The sequence below is a fragment of the Carica papaya genome, chromosome 6 (assembly GCF_054855325.1).
Source record: "Carica papaya isolate Zhongbai chromosome 6, ASM5485532v1, whole genome shotgun sequence".
In the NCBI taxonomy this organism is placed as follows: Eukaryota; Viridiplantae; Streptophyta; class Magnoliopsida; order Brassicales; family Caricaceae; genus Carica; species Carica papaya.
The window spans coordinates 36,422,552-36,437,688 of NC_142314.1; the positions used below are offsets into that span (position 1 = coordinate 36,422,552).

General features: G+C 34.5%; 2 protein-coding genes across 4 annotated transcripts; one reads left to right on the top strand and one right to left on the bottom strand.

The window, feature by feature from the left end:
* Nucleotides 1-427: 427 nt before the first annotated feature.
* On the top strand, nucleotides 428-8,873 carry NHX2 (sodium hydrogen exchanger 2). The gene is made up of 15 exons (XM_088206735.1): nucleotides 428-858; nucleotides 1,432-1,756; nucleotides 1,981-2,099; nucleotides 3,819-3,916; nucleotides 4,890-4,949; nucleotides 5,035-5,081; nucleotides 5,170-5,364; nucleotides 5,449-5,495; nucleotides 5,631-5,697; nucleotides 5,817-5,917; nucleotides 6,035-6,136; nucleotides 6,354-6,492; nucleotides 6,588-6,650; nucleotides 7,191-7,274; nucleotides 7,790-8,873. The coding sequence occupies exons 2-15, from the start codon at nucleotides 1,574-1,576 to the stop codon at nucleotides 8,111-8,113; spliced, it is 1,629 nt and encodes a 542-aa protein (XP_088062861.1). The 5' UTR covers nucleotides 428-858; nucleotides 1,432-1,573; the 3' UTR covers nucleotides 8,114-8,873.
* An 833-nt stretch (nucleotides 8,874-9,706) lies between these two features.
* Nucleotides 9,707-14,211, bottom strand: VAP27-2 (vamp/synaptobrevin-associated protein 27-2). 3 transcript variants are annotated; one of them, XM_022035521.2, is made up of 9 exons: nucleotides 13,997-14,211; nucleotides 12,852-12,954; nucleotides 12,203-12,273; nucleotides 12,013-12,094; nucleotides 11,725-11,840; nucleotides 11,528-11,656; nucleotides 11,019-11,360; nucleotides 10,565-10,642; nucleotides 9,707-10,169 (listed from the first exon to the last, which is right to left on the bottom strand). In XM_022035521.2, exons 2-9 carry the CDS (start codon nucleotides 12,898-12,900, stop codon nucleotides 10,056-10,058), a joined length of 981 nt encoding a protein of 326 aa, XP_021891213.1. In that variant the 5' UTR covers nucleotides 12,901-12,954; nucleotides 13,997-14,211; the 3' UTR covers nucleotides 9,707-10,055. The 3 variants fall into 3 exon arrangements, with proteins under 3 accessions (XP_021891213.1, XP_021891212.1, XP_088062862.1); XM_022035520.2 differs by having other exon boundaries at nucleotides 11,513-11,656; nucleotides 13,997-14,209; XM_088206736.1 differs by lacking the exon at nucleotides 13,997-14,211 and adding an exon at nucleotides 13,242-13,794 and having other exon boundaries at nucleotides 11,513-11,656.
* Nucleotides 14,212-15,137: the final 926 nt, after the last annotated feature.

The following is a 15,137-nucleotide window of genomic DNA, read 5'->3' on the forward strand; positions in this document are numbered from 1 at the left end:
TTTAATATTAAATTTATTAATGTTAAGTTTCAGTTGTCATAATTTTTAATTTTTATTAAAAATAAATAAATAAACAGAAATATTATTTTTGGTAAAATTTAAATTATAGAAAAATTATTAAATATGGAAATGTAATTAAAAAATTAATTATATTGAGATTAAGATGATAATCTGTTAATTTACAGAAAATTAATTTTAAAATCTTATTTAGAGGGTGCCAGAGTTGAAAAAGCAGTGGTTGCTTTATTTGTTATTTTCTTGTTTTTTTTTTTTAAGCCGCTTGATTGTGATCTCCACTGTTTTAAAGAAGAGAGTCAAACCTTGATGGAAAAAGCAACGGTCAGGATTCACAGTACAGTTATTGGTCAGTGTGAGTGACTACATGTAATTTTTCACTCCCCTCCAGTTACGTTATGCATCCCATTTCTCTCTCTCTCTGTCTCTTGCCAGCAGCACACGTCTCTCGTTCTCTTTCTAAAATTTCTCTCTGTGCAGATTTGGAAATTTGTTGATTCTTCTCCTGAAACTCTCTCTCTCTCTCTATATATATACGCGTATTATTAATAGCTGAATATAAGCTAGTTTTGATTGTCTAGGAATTGAAAATCGAATTTTACGGGGTTGAGGAGCTGAGGAATCTCTTAATTTCCGCGGAGAATTTCGAAAGAGTGGAAGATTTTTGTTAGTTTTCTATTTGGTCGTTGGGAGAAAAGAAAAATCTCTTTTCGAATTTCTCTCGGCGTATGTATTTGGAAATTCTCGGTTCTTCAATTACCTGGAAAATTCTACATGCTGAGGGGCTTTTTCTCAGTTTAATGCCTCGCCATTCGCATATTGCTTATTGTTTTGAGCGATCTGGTAAGCTTTCTGAAACTACTTGTTCTGGTTTTGTTTGTGCTGTTTGGTTGATTAGAAAACGCGAGGAAAGAGGACAAAAGAAGATTCAATTTCGGTGGTTTTTGCTAGCTGTCATTCTGAAAAGAGTTAAAAAAGAATTATTTGAGCGGAACTTTAATGATACAACTCCTTTTTTTCGCTATTTTTCGTGCATTTATCGTCAGTGATAAATTTTATAGTTTTTTTTTTTTTTTTAATCTTTTTAGGACAAAGAATTTGCTGCAGGTTTGTTTGAATCCATCTTTTGAATTCAGTTTTTTTCTTCTTTATGACATTATAAGATTTCTAGAGATTTCCTGGAGATTTCTATTAACTTCTGAGACTTTGTTTGGGTGGTATTCTTTTTCAAAAAAGCGGAACGTGAATTTGAAAGAAGTATCTTCTTGTTTCGGCCGAGATAAAACTAGGCATTCGTCGTGTTATGATAATTTTGAAGTTTTGAGCTCGGATTTATGAAGAAATGAGACGAGATTTTTTTCTAATTGATTTTTTCTTGGCATGCTTTTTATTTGCATGTTGACTTCTTTATTGCAGAGTTCATGTGATTCATGAGATTCCGTGATTCATGAAATGGACAGTTCAGAGACATAAATTTCATCCGTGAAAATCCCAATCTTGGAAGTAACTTAATCAGCATTTTTATTATTTGCACTCTATAATTGTTTGGTGGCACGAGATGGACACCATGGCATCCGCATTCAATTTCCTTGCGATGAGATTGCAAGCATTGTCCACTTCTGATCATACATCTGTTGTTTCTATGAATCTCTTCGTGGCCCTTCTGTGTGCTTGTATTGTGATTGGTCATCTTTTGGAAGAGAATAGATGGATGAATGAGTCGATCACCGCCTTGCTGATTGTAAGTTCTCTCTACTTGTGATGAGAATCCATTTCATAAGTTCCTCTTCCCCTCACCTCTCCTCCCTCCCCTTTTACTTGGTTGGTTTCTAGACGTTGAAAATCTGAAGAGTAAGCTTAACTGATCCAACAAGAGATATTTAGGTTGGGGTGATTTCTGGTTTATTTCTTTTGTTGGGAGTTTATATCTTACGATGAAATGTATTCTGATTTTATTGGTCTCAGGGCCTTTGCACTGGTGTTGTTATTTTGCTGATTAGTGGAGGCAAAAGCTCTCATCTCTTGGTCTTTAGCGAAGATCTTTTCTTCATATATCTTCTGCCGCCTATTATATTCAATGCGGGGTAAGTTTGTCTAAAACTTAATCGTTTGTCTTCCAAGTGAACGATTATGAATTCATGGTTGATTATGTCATTTGTTGTTGTTCCTTTGTTAGTGGTTTTAGTTACAATTTTTTCCTCTCTTGGTAGTTGAGAGTTCATTATGATTGTGGCAGATGGCGTGAGGTAATTTTCTTTTAATCAGCTCTCTTTTTTTCAGGTGTGACTGATGATTGTCCTTACATCAATAAAACCTATTCCCTTAAAACTCTTATTGTTGTATATAAGTTACATTTGACAATGTTATCTATCAGCAACAGAACACTAAATAAGAAGAATAAATTGGTATTAATAGAGCAAAAGAGGCCGGAAAGAGTACAGAAATCTTTATGTAGAGCTATATAGGAATTATCTACTCCCCTTGTTTGTATTTCATTAATTTAATGCTGTCTGATCAAGGCCACATTCTGTAAAAACCCCTACATTAAGTGCGAGGTTTCTATCACGTGGACTGATGCAATTCTCAACTGGACAATTTTGTTACATGAGAAACCATGGGACAGAGTTGTCCAAGTAGAGAAGCACAAATCAGTTTCTTGTAATTTCAAGAATAGACTTCAATCTTTCTTCTCTGTTCCGCCATGAGTACATAACATCTTCGTTCTCTCTCAACTCTCAAATACTTTTTGGCCGTTAATTGGCCAGTGGCTCTCCCATAATGGAAGTCTTTAAATGGAGATATGATCTGAATGAACTGAAAAAATAGTTTGGTCCTTTGTTTGGATGTTAAAGGATAAAACAGCGTAAAAGTGCTTATCCACAGCACAATTTTGTGACATGAAAAAATCATGGGACAAAGTTATTCAAGACAAGGATCCTCCACAGATTAATTTTGTGACATTCCAAGGCTGTTAGCCTATGAGCGGCAAGTTCTGGCCATCGAGACTGGCTGATTGGCCAAATTAGGTGTTTCAACTTGAATGCCTGTTCTTGGTCATGCTTAGAGCAAGATAAAAAGCTTCTGCTAAGAAAAGCATGTTTTTCTTGCTGTGATTAAAAGCTTGTTGTTAAATACAGTGTTTGATGATTTGCATCTTTTAAAATGTTGTTGAAGATGTAACATTTGTGCCTGGTAATAATGCTTTTGAAAATATTAGTTATATGATAACAATATCTTCAAAAGCATTATTTTTATTTCAGAAAATAATGCTTTTGAAGATATTATTATCATATAACTAATACGATTTTATTGCATTTACAGAAAAATTATTTTTCTAAGAATGTCCGATATATTTAAACATCTTTTATGGGATATTTTCTAAGATAATATGCACAATTTGGTAACTAGTAAAAACTCATTAACTGTTGCCCTTGTATTGCTTTCAACTAACTTTATTTCTTTTATTCATCTTGTATTGCTTTACGGAGCCAATCCAATGAATGATCCAAATGGTTGACTTATTGACCTTTTTACTGACAAGGTACCTTGACGACATAAATGATGATTAGGGTAGATAGATATTCTTTTTTCTTTCCTGCTGTTTGTTATCTTGTGGAGTATCATGTGTATATGATGATTGTCCCCAATTACGTTGTTGTTGTGAGCATAAACCCATACAGTTATTTTCAAGTAATGATGCTTCCTTCTTGTTTAGCATTGCTCAGTTCATCTTAACAACAAACTCACAGAACTCTCCTTAATGTTTTTCTGATATATGATTTGCATGTTTTTGTATCTTTCAGGTTTCAAGTGAAAAAGAAGCAATTTTTTCGTAACTTCATCACTATCATGCTGTTTGGTGCTGTTGGTACTTTAATATCCTGTACGATTATATCATTAGGTACTTTTTTCATCCACTTATCTGTGTTGTTAATTTCTTATAACACTACCTCTTTATTCTTGAGTAGTACAGAGGTTAAGTTTATGAATATTTGGTCGGATGTGAAATGTTATTTTGGACGCTGTGGATCTCTCTTTAGACTGTCAACTTTCCCTGACATTATTCTTTTGGCTGTTAGCTGTCTTTGGACTTTGTTTTTAAAACTGGACGTAAATGCTATCGACCTGTGAAATAGGTTTCGAGACTCTCTCTGCTAAGATGTAAGGGAAGAACTGTCTGCATATCTAGAGATATTCAGAAAATTAAAAGGAAAGGACTTATATAATGGCCAAGTTGCTATCTGACATAATTGCTGATGTAGGATGGAGAAATTACTGCAACATGTTTAATTCTCTAACTCAGGAAAAAAAAAAATATATGGCAATTAGCATGTATTCACTAATTTGGCCATTATTATTATTTTTAAATTGGACTACTGAATTATGTTGGAGGACAGTTGCATATTTACTCAGACTTATAAAACTTGAGTACTTCAATCTAGGTAAATGGAATACAAATATTTAGGCATTAATTTGTGGATTCCTGGAGATATCCCTTAGTTGTTGGCCTTGAATGTTCTATAGCTGTCTAGAGAAGATAATAACCTTAAATGCACTTTTGTATAGGTCTGGATGCTGTTGATTAGGTACTTGCTATCTCGGTGCAGATTCTATAGTTTTTTAGGAATTCTTTATGCACATTTCAAAAAAATTGGCACATTTTCCAAATGCTAAGTTAGTGATTGTTCGACTGTTAGGAGAGTAATTTTCCCTTATTTTATGATATAAGGAGGGTTTAAGTCTCCTGAGCGTTTGTTTGAATCAAAGAGTTACTTGGCAGCTCCTGTGAAGACGGAATAGTCTATTGGTGATGGTGATTTATATGTTCTGATTGATGCTTACTGTTGATTTTGACTCTTTGATGCTTGAAACAGGTGTAATTCAGTTCTTCAAAAAACTTGACGTTGGAACATTTGATATCGGAGATTATTTGGGTAACACTTATATCTATGACATTGGTTTTGTCAATATTACTTTGTTTCTACTCGGGTTCTCATTGTTTTCGTTCACTATTTTCAGCAATCGGTGCTATATTTGCTGCAACAGATTCTGTTTGCACATTGCAGGTATCATAGATATCAAAATTGCTTTACTGCTTCAAAACTCAAATGAATATCAAACCAGAAACTTATTTTGATCTGTCTGCTCTATCAGGTGCTTAATCAGGATGAGACACCTTTACTTTACAGTCTAGTATTTGGAGAAGGTGTTGTAAATGATGCTACATCAGTGGTGCTTTTTAATGCAATCCAAAGCTTTGACCTTAGTCATATCAATCCTGAAGTTGCTTTGCATTTTCTTGGCAACTTCTTCTATTTATTTTTCACAAGCACCGTGCTGGGGGTGATAGTATGTTCCTCTCTCCCTCTTAGTTTTTGTTTATGGAAGCATTGATCTTCAATTGTGATATTAACATTTTCCTCTTCCCTGCAGACTGGGTTGCTAAGTGCATATATTATCAAAAAGCTTTATTTTGGAAGGTACAAAGTCTTCAGCATCTTGGCTTCTGGATGTGCCCTGTTGATTAGTTTCTCAAAATTGTAGCCTAGACCTTGTAGGATCATTTATATTGTCTCGAATGCTAAATTCCTTATTTGAAAGCTAACAATTTCCAGGCACTCAACGGATCGGGAGGTTGCTCTCATGATGCTCATGGCATATCTTTCTTACATGCTTGCTGAAGTAAGGTTCTTCTTAACCTTATTGACCACTTACCTGAAACCCCCTTTTTTGGTTGTTTTGACAACTTATGCTCAATCCATTTCTAATATAAGGTTCGTTGTTGATTATGTGGATGGCAGTTATTCTATTTAAGTGGCATTCTCACTGTATTCTTCTGTGGGATTGTGATGTCCCATTACACCTGGCACAATGTCACTGAGAGCTCAAGAATTACTACCAAGTATGTCCTCTTTACAAAAATTAATGATTGCTATTGAAAGCTGTTTGTAGTATATGAATCTAAACACATAAAACCAGCTGTATGTATATTGTTTGTTACTTTTTCAAACTTATACAGGCACACTTTTGCAACCTTATCATTCGTCGCTGAGATCTTTATCTTCCTTTACGTTGGGATGGATGCTTTGGACATTGAGAAGTGGAGATTTGTCAGTGACAGGTATGTGTTGCATGTATCCTACAGCAAAGTAACTTTTCTGGGTGGATTATTTAGTTGTTAAGTTATTGACGCCTTTGTTCACCAAAAGAACAAATTTATTGATACCTTGGATCTCTAATTTTTTTCCACTTTCATTTAGTTCTTTGGAATTGACTTGCAAATTGCATGATTTCCTTCTTTGTAAAGACATCTATGTTGATTTTGTTTCATTTTGCAGTCCTGGAACATCAGTTGCAGTTAGTTCAATTTTGCTTGCCCTGGTTATGGCTGGAAGAGCAGCGTTTGTTTTCCCCCTCTCTTTTCTATCCAACTTAGCTAAGAAATCTCCAAATGATAAAATTGGCTTTAAGCAGCAAGTATGTTGTCCAATTCCTGAGGCATTTTGATTTAGCTTCATCCTAATAAGTTGACATATCTGATTCAATCAGTATCTTGTTCATTTCTTTTAAAGGTTGTGATATGGTGGGCTGGTCTCATGAGAGGTGCTGTTTCTATGGCACTTGCATACAACCAGGTATAATTTATAGATTTTTTATTTATTTTGACATGAATTAGGAACTATTGTGAACTGGAAAAAGAGGGGAAAGCAGGTTCTATAGGGAACAAAATTTTACAGGAAATGAATTGATAAGGATCACACTTAAAGTCTTTAGAGCAGATTCTGTTGTCCTTACGTTATGCTTGAATCGAAATTAGTATAGAGAAGTGGAAATAATTCTTCAGTTAAGACATTTATGATATCCTTTTCCTATTTCCCCGATTTAGTTGAATGAGGAAAATGCTTGTTTGAGAGGTTAGTGAGGGGATGCTCAACATCCCTCTCTTTCCTTTCTCACTTTCACCTTTTTTTTAAAATCTAAGCAAGGAAGTTAATATTTATTTCTCCTTTCACTCAATCCAAAATAATGATACGGAAGCATGACAGAACGACGGACTGGAGAATAATTTCGGAGCATGTTAGAAGAAAAGTAGAGTGTGACCAGAGATATTGAAGGAGAGATAGGGTAGTGCGTGTTATGTCATTTAATATCTTCTATTTTTATTACCATTGCAGTTTACAAGGGGAGGGCACACTGAGTTACGTGGGAATGCGATCATGATAAGCAGTACTATAACAGTCTGTCTTTTTAGCACAGTGGTAAGAATTTTGCCTGTATTATTTGCTTAGGCTATATTCTGAGGTTAATTTTAGAAGTTGCAAAGTCTACTTTTTCATTTCACTTTTTTCAAAATTTTGTTTTGAAGTCCAATGTTTTTACAGACCTTGAATTGTTATCACTTGCCTTCATGAAAGATAAACCTCCTTTTGTTCCCCATTTGGCCTTAAGTGCTCGTAATAAGGCTTGAAGCCCGAGCTTGAACTTCAACAAAGGAGATTATGCCATTTGAGCCAAAGGCACTTTGCTACATGAAAATAAAGCCAATTTGAGCCAACGCCTTGAATGTTAACCTTGATGACTTGTTTAACCGATGTTTGCTAAGTCGCGTTAGCGACATAAAGAAGATTGCACCTGTGTTTTCCCGGTCCTTTATGCTATTGAAGTTGCCTCATTGCATGCACCAAACTACCAAAAAAACTTATGTTTATTCTCTGGTTGGGACATTGAGCTTGTTGGATATGGTAAACAATTGCTGTCTTTTTGTTCTATTCAGGTGTTCGGTTTGTTGACCAAACCTCTTATTCGCTTCTTGCTTCCTCACCCAAAACACTCAACCAGCATTGCATCACCCGATGCTACCCAAAAACTTACTGTGTCTCTACTCGATGACGGTGGTCAGGACTCCTTCATTGATCTTGGTGGGCATATAAACCGTCCGAGCAGTATCCGTGCTCTTCTTACAACTCCAGCACACACTGTTCATTACTACTGGCGTAAGTTTGACGACGCTTTCATGCGTCCTGTGTTTGGTGGCCGGGGTTTTGTTCCCTTCGTTCCCGGCTCACCAACTGAGAGGAGTGTCCCTCAATGGCAGTGAATGTCCCTTGGCCAACTGGTTTGTAAAAGAAAATGTGTTCACAACCAGTTCTTCAAAAGCCAACTCGTCTCCCCATCCAACAATCTTTAGTTGTACAAAAATGTTTTGAGCTTTTGTTTTCTACGTTCCGCTAAGTTTTGTACATTAAAACATGTATAGTTGTTGAAAAATGAAAATAAAAAATTAAAAGTAATGGTGGATATATATAATATGAGTTTGAGAATAACTTTTTATTCATTTCAAATTCATGACATATTTTCACCATTATTTTTTAAATATTATCTTCATTTTTCAAGGAACCATGCATATTTTTTTGTACAAATATATATGAATATGAAAAAATAAAATTTCAAAATAGTTTTTCACTACTAAAGATAGCCAAACGTTCTGATGAGCGTTTAGGGTTGTGGGGTGATCGTCGCACGGGTGTTTTGTATCATAGCTCGTAATGGTATGTGACTGATTACGATCAGTGCCTAAAGTAAAAAGAGCTTCTTTCAGCAGACAGGCCAGCTCTTACTTTCTTAGTTTGAGAGTGAAAACAAGCGTTATTGTTTATGTGTGTTAGCAAATTTGTTATTCCGCGGTTGTTAAATTTTGAGAGTGAAGGTGTGCCAAGTTTGATGTGTATTATCGTTACCAATTCTCACAAGGCTGCTCTGCTCGCTGAGCCTTAACTCGTCCCACGGTTCTTGGTTGGAGGATTGGTGCCAGAGATGTAATATTGATATTGCCAATATAGCATTTTTGTTGGAATTAATTTATTTATTGCATTATAAGTGGAGTCTACGGTACTTAATATAATAGAGCTAATAACTTAATTTATTAGTAGTCAACAAATTAACTTTAACGAATTATTAATGTTTGTGAGCGAAGTGAATCATATTTATTATTTATGGTTTTTAACAACTAAATTCTGAGTGAATGACATCTTATTGGTCTTGTTGCTAAATTTTGAAAGCGAATGACAACGTCATGGAAGTGTATTAGCGTATTATTTTTCAAATGGACGGTGACGTTTTACTCAATTTTAGAGAAATAAAAAAAAAAACAATTGAATTTGAGGGGAATTAAGGATCAATCTTCCTTTTTTTCTTAATTTTTTCTTCTTATTTTTAACAACTATTATTCTAGATTGAGGAAGAAAAAAGGATTGTTTTTGCAGAATTTATTTCAGAAGTTATTTTCATTAATATATTTAAAATAATTTTGTGAATATACAAGTTTAATTCTAGACCATCATAATTAATTTATAAATTTCACGAACTTTCCAGTATTACTTGTATGTATCACCAGGATAGTTCAAAACAATGGGTTTATATATTAGAACACCCAGATGCAATATATGCTTATATTGACCTTACTGAATTTAATAATAATAAACAGATGAGGAATTATCATCATATTTTTAAAACAAAGTTCCCGCAAAACTACCCCGATTTCTGAAGGACATTGAATTGTGATTCCACGCATCCAAAGTTTACACCCAGTAAAAGGGTGGTGAGTTAAGAGCCAAAAAGAGAATCAACACAATGATTAATCTGTCAAAGCAGCTTTTTAACATCGCATTAGACAATACAAACAAAAACTTCATGACAGACTAAAAAGTTCAGAAGATTATTAGTCAATAATAATGAAAAAAGTTTTTAGCCCATCAAACACAATGAGTCTCTGATTTCTTTTGTTCAGCTGGGAATGAGTTAACAGTAATTCAATCATTTAGACATTCTATTTTTCTGCCAAAAAGTTCGCATGTACATGTAGCATATTCTTTTGATCCTGGAGTCAACGGACCAAAATAAACACAATGTTGGCTCTCCTCTATACTCCTTTGCATATACTTACGATGAGAGAAAAAGTTTGCTTTAGATCCTAACTTTCTACCTAATATAATGAAACTCCAATTTTCTTTTTAATGATGGGTTCCACACGTGGGTCCATGTCAACAGTGTAAATAGTAGCCGAGAATGATGCTGATAAATGCTACCATAACAACGTATAGAAGAGGAAAGCCTACATGGACTTGTTTAACAGTTGTCTTACTTCTCAGCAGCGCCTGCAGAGAACCCAAAAAAAGGTTGTGTAAACGTAATGATACAGAGGCTTACTCTGGTCTTTTAATTGCCCACCATTAAAAGAATACAAAAAAGAAGTAAGAAATATGAACATATCCTTATGTCCAAGTAGAACTACTAAGTAGTTTCCATTAATTTGCACAAAATCCATGATGCTCCGATAATCACAAACTCAGATCATGTATCAGATGAAACAGGAATTAGCATCAAGGATATAACCAGGAAAGAGGAATTCTACCATGTCCAAGAAAGTTAACACAAAACAAAGTTTGGTGCAACAAAAAGAATGATAACATAGCACGAAAAAGAACTGATAAAATACGAGAAGGTCCACGGCTGAACTAGTGTGAAGAAGAAGAAACATAAAGGCACTTACTAGTTCTTCTTGCAATGTTTTTCTCTCCTGAACGATAGACTTCCTCTCCTCTGTCAGAGTTGAAATCGTAGCCTCGGCCTGAAAAGAATGTTTACAGAGTTCCATTACCATTTTCATCGGAAATTTTAAGGAACAGTTAATAAATTGTGAAAAACACAAGTAACTCTTCGAGAAGTACTAGAATTCAAAATACGTATTGATCCATTATCTTTGAATAATAGAGCAGGTAACAAATATTTCATAAACTAGGACAAACTCTTTAATCTTCACAGAGAGTAAAAGATGCATTGCAAGGTTAGCCTTTAAATTTTGAAATATTGGTAAGTTCAAATAAAGAAAACACCTGCCGTCTAAGCTGGAAAATAATTTTATCCAGGCTAGCTGAAGGCACATAAGAAAAGCCATATTGTAGTTATGCCAGTATTTTTTAGGATAAATTATGGGTAAGACTGACCTTGTCTAGCTTAGATTTGAGTTCATTTAATTTTGACTTCATCTCGTCAATCTCTTTAATTAATCTCAGTTCCCCCAGAGACTTGGCTGTTTCCGTCCCCACATGATTTGACGGTTTAAAGTCTGTATCCTTTGCTAATTTTAATTCCTTGGTATCAACTCCGTCTTTTGTTGACTTGAACTCTGTAGCATTCACTGGCTTCAAGTCCTCACCATTAATTCCATCCTTCTTCACCTTCAAGTCTGCATCCCTCATTGGGTTTAACTCCTCATGGTTAAATGCAGTTCGTTTTGGCATCAAGTCCTCAAAATTAACCTTCTTGGGCTCCAAAATTTTTATATCCTGAGACAAAAGAGAATAACCACAAGCAGTTGGGACTCAAGTCAGTAAGATTTCTGAACTCAGAAGTCCTAAAACACTTAAAGGAAAAGGAATGGTTGAGCTCAACCAAAATTAGAACTTTTCTTTCAATCTAAAAGAATAAGATTCAATACATGATCTGTCAATACCGAAGCTTCATAAATTGGCCCCTGCTTCAATGTTCCCTTGACTGGTGATAATGGCGGTGAATGAGGTGGGCTAACAAGGACAACTTTCAGCTTGTTTTCTTCAACATACCTGCCATCGTCTTTGGCAAACTGCCAGAAGAAAACCATAAGAAAGAAGCAAATGAGTGTTGAAGTCAACTCCAACTAGACACGCTTACCATGCTAGCTGTAATATCTTCATCACTCGTTCCAACAGGCACAACAGTACTTTGAATTAGGAACTTGTCTCTGCACATCATATCAGGCGGAGCCTCCCGTTGGGCTTGCATGGTTACTGTAGTAATAACATAGATAGAAGATCTAAACTTATGAAGCAGTAATTTGTTAAAAACATAGTACCAATCAATTAACACTGAAGTGCTGCATGGACAATGAGAACAAAAATTTGTTTGCATGTTGAAAACACAGTTTCATAAAATCAGAGTTGCAGATAGGATAAAACATACCTGTAAAATCTGAAGATGCTTTTGGTGCAACAACACCAACATTAGGTCGTACACAATACTTCTTAGGCGCTGTGGTTTTAACCTGCCAATATCACACTTTACTTCCATCTTCTATATGACAATTCATCTTATTTAGTAACATACATCGTAATGGTCCGGAAAGAAAAAATGAGAAAGAGATGCTTCAAACCTTGAAGGCAACAAACTGGTCGGTGTTATTTGTGAGTTGAATTGAGCATGAACTTTGCTTTTTCAGTTCAACTGCAAACACCAATACCCCTCAATGTGTTATCCAATTTGCTTTGCAATAGAGAGATGAGAAAAAGCAAATTCAACCCGGCTTTTTCTTTCATGCACAATAAAATCCTTCGTTCTTTTTTAATGCCCAATAAAGGCAGAATAAACATCCATTTATAACATAATTTGGACAATGTCCCCCTCTTCCCCTCCGCACACCCCACCCCCCAAAAAAAAAACTGGAATTGGATCCAATTATTATGCATCAATTTGCAAATTATAACATAATTTGGATAATAAGATCACATATTAGTTAATTACTTCAGTCCTGCTTGAATCTCACAAGATATTCAATAATTTATTTCAGTTCCTACTGCCTTAGCAGAAATTAAGGTTCTCGTTGGGTTCAGAAAAAAAGAAGAAACAAATGGAAGAGATAAACACATCAGGACGTTTCTTTTCCTATATTTCCCTTTTGGTGATAAAAAAAAAAAACATTAACCCTTTAGCAGCAATACTATTGTAGCAATAAAGGCTAAGAAAAAGAAAAATGATTATTACAAACCATAGCAGGAAAAGTTAAAAAAAAATTATTGACTCACATATGAATTTCAATTCCCTGGGTTGAATTTCCAAAAGTTGAGTACTCATTTTGCTTGCCCGCGATAATCAAAATCTGAATCCAGTCCTCTCAGCATCCAAAACCTGGCCACAGATCCTCAAACTCTCAATCACTTCGCAGAATTATAAAAAAAGAAAAGGAGAGAATCATTAAATCGAGTAGCCAACAGTTTCGATTGAAAGCACCGCACTCAAAAAATATAATTAAGCATATTACTGAAAACACAAATCATCCTCTTTCTGTTGACGCAAAACAGAGTAAAAAATAAAAGAGTCGATTAATTAAATTGTTTCGAATTGGTTACCCGTAGTTATTTGACGTACATAATACATAAGAGATTAACCAAAACAAGAAGAACACTAGTAATCACCAGATGGCTCAGATTTTCGAACTCGGATCATACTCACTACAACAAAGGTGTCCGTTCAACTATTTAGGAAAAAAGAAGTTCGTCACTCAACGAAGAATCAAATTCTAACTCGTTCGTAACTCAGAAAATGCACACGAATTATGAAACGATGTCGTAGCATCAGCGGAACGCAGGGGAAGAATGGTAAATAACAGAGGGAGTCTACAGATCGCCAGGATTATCGCGATGCGGGAACCGGCAAAGTCGAAAACTAAACTCAAAGCTCGACTCGCTCTGGACTCGGATTCCACAACCCTGAATCAAACACATACAAATACGCTTATAATATGTATGTATACGCGGATCGTTCAAGGACGGAAACGGCACCGTTGCCAAGCGCGCAAATCGTCTTGTTCTTCCGAGTATCCGATTTCCCGAACAAACTTAACAATACTGCCTAATTCTCAACTCTCATCGCCAAAAGTCAAAATAAAACGAGAAAAAAGCCGCACTACTTCCATTTCACGTTCACCTCCTCCAATTTCCCCGACGCAACAGTACCGACAAACTCACACTGAAAACAAAAATGAGTCTCAGACTCAGTACTCCGTAAAACGTTTTAGGAATCTTGTCCTCGAAATCGGAGTGCGAACAGACGGAACAACCAAAACGCAATCACGGAGTCACCGACTTCGGATTACGGAAAACGACAACGGCTTTTGAATCAACAAACAGTAAGCAATATATGATGAGAGAGAGAGAGAGAGAGTTCTTACCGGTTTTAACGAAGAAGAAGATGATAGAATTGCGTGAAAATGGCGTGTGAAGAAGATAACAGGCCAGAGTTTTGGTTGGATCGATGATTACTTCTCACGTACAGGTTACAGGAGTCTGTGTGAGGAGCCCAATAAATTCTTCTCTAACTGTATATATAGAGAGAGAAAGAGGAGAGGGAGCGAAAATTTGGTGATGAAAAAATGAAATTAAAACATAAAAATAAAAAAGACCCAACCGAAACTATGAAGTAGCAGTGGAAGCTAAGCGTAGCGAAGAATTGTACGCATAGAGGGGCGCACGTTAGCTGTACCGGCCGTTTAGCCGATTTGTCCTTTGCCATCCGGCTCGGCTCGGCTCGGCTTAAATTTCGGCTTCATGGCTTCGGGTCGGGTCGACATGGACTTTAAGTCTAACGTACACGTTGAGATAAAGATTCTATTTATATATGAATTTATTTCAAATAAAGTAAAATATATTTTAAGAAATTATTTATTTAATTTAATATTTTAAATTTTAAATAATTATGTTTATGAAAATTTTTATTCCAATTTTGGTAAAATATATTATATTAAGTGAGTTAATTAATCAAAAATTAATTTATTATTAAAAAAAGTAATTAGACAAATATTGAAGAAATTTTTTTCTTAAATATTTAATTTAAATTTAAAAAAAATATATTTACTTAAATTAACATATATATATATATATATCGTACAAACACGTTAAGACGTCGTATTCGTATTAATAACTTATTATTTAATGTTAAAAAATATTTTATTTTAATACTACACGTTAAATATTTATTTTTAAAATCATAACCTTAATTAATTACGAATATATTATTCATTTATTTTTTAAAATTGACATTAATATGTACTGTATTTGAAAAATATTTAAGTATTAAAATTATAAAAATATTATACACAGTATGTTTCTAATAAAAAATATGTTAATTTTTTAACAAATTTTATACCTCATTTTAACTTAAATATACAATATTTTATTTGATATTATATAATTAAATGTTACATTTAATCATAAAAGAATATCACATTAAAAATAAAATAAGACACTAATGTGGCATTAATTTTAAGTTGGTATTGAATTAAAATGTCTTAATTATATTTAAAATTAGTTAAA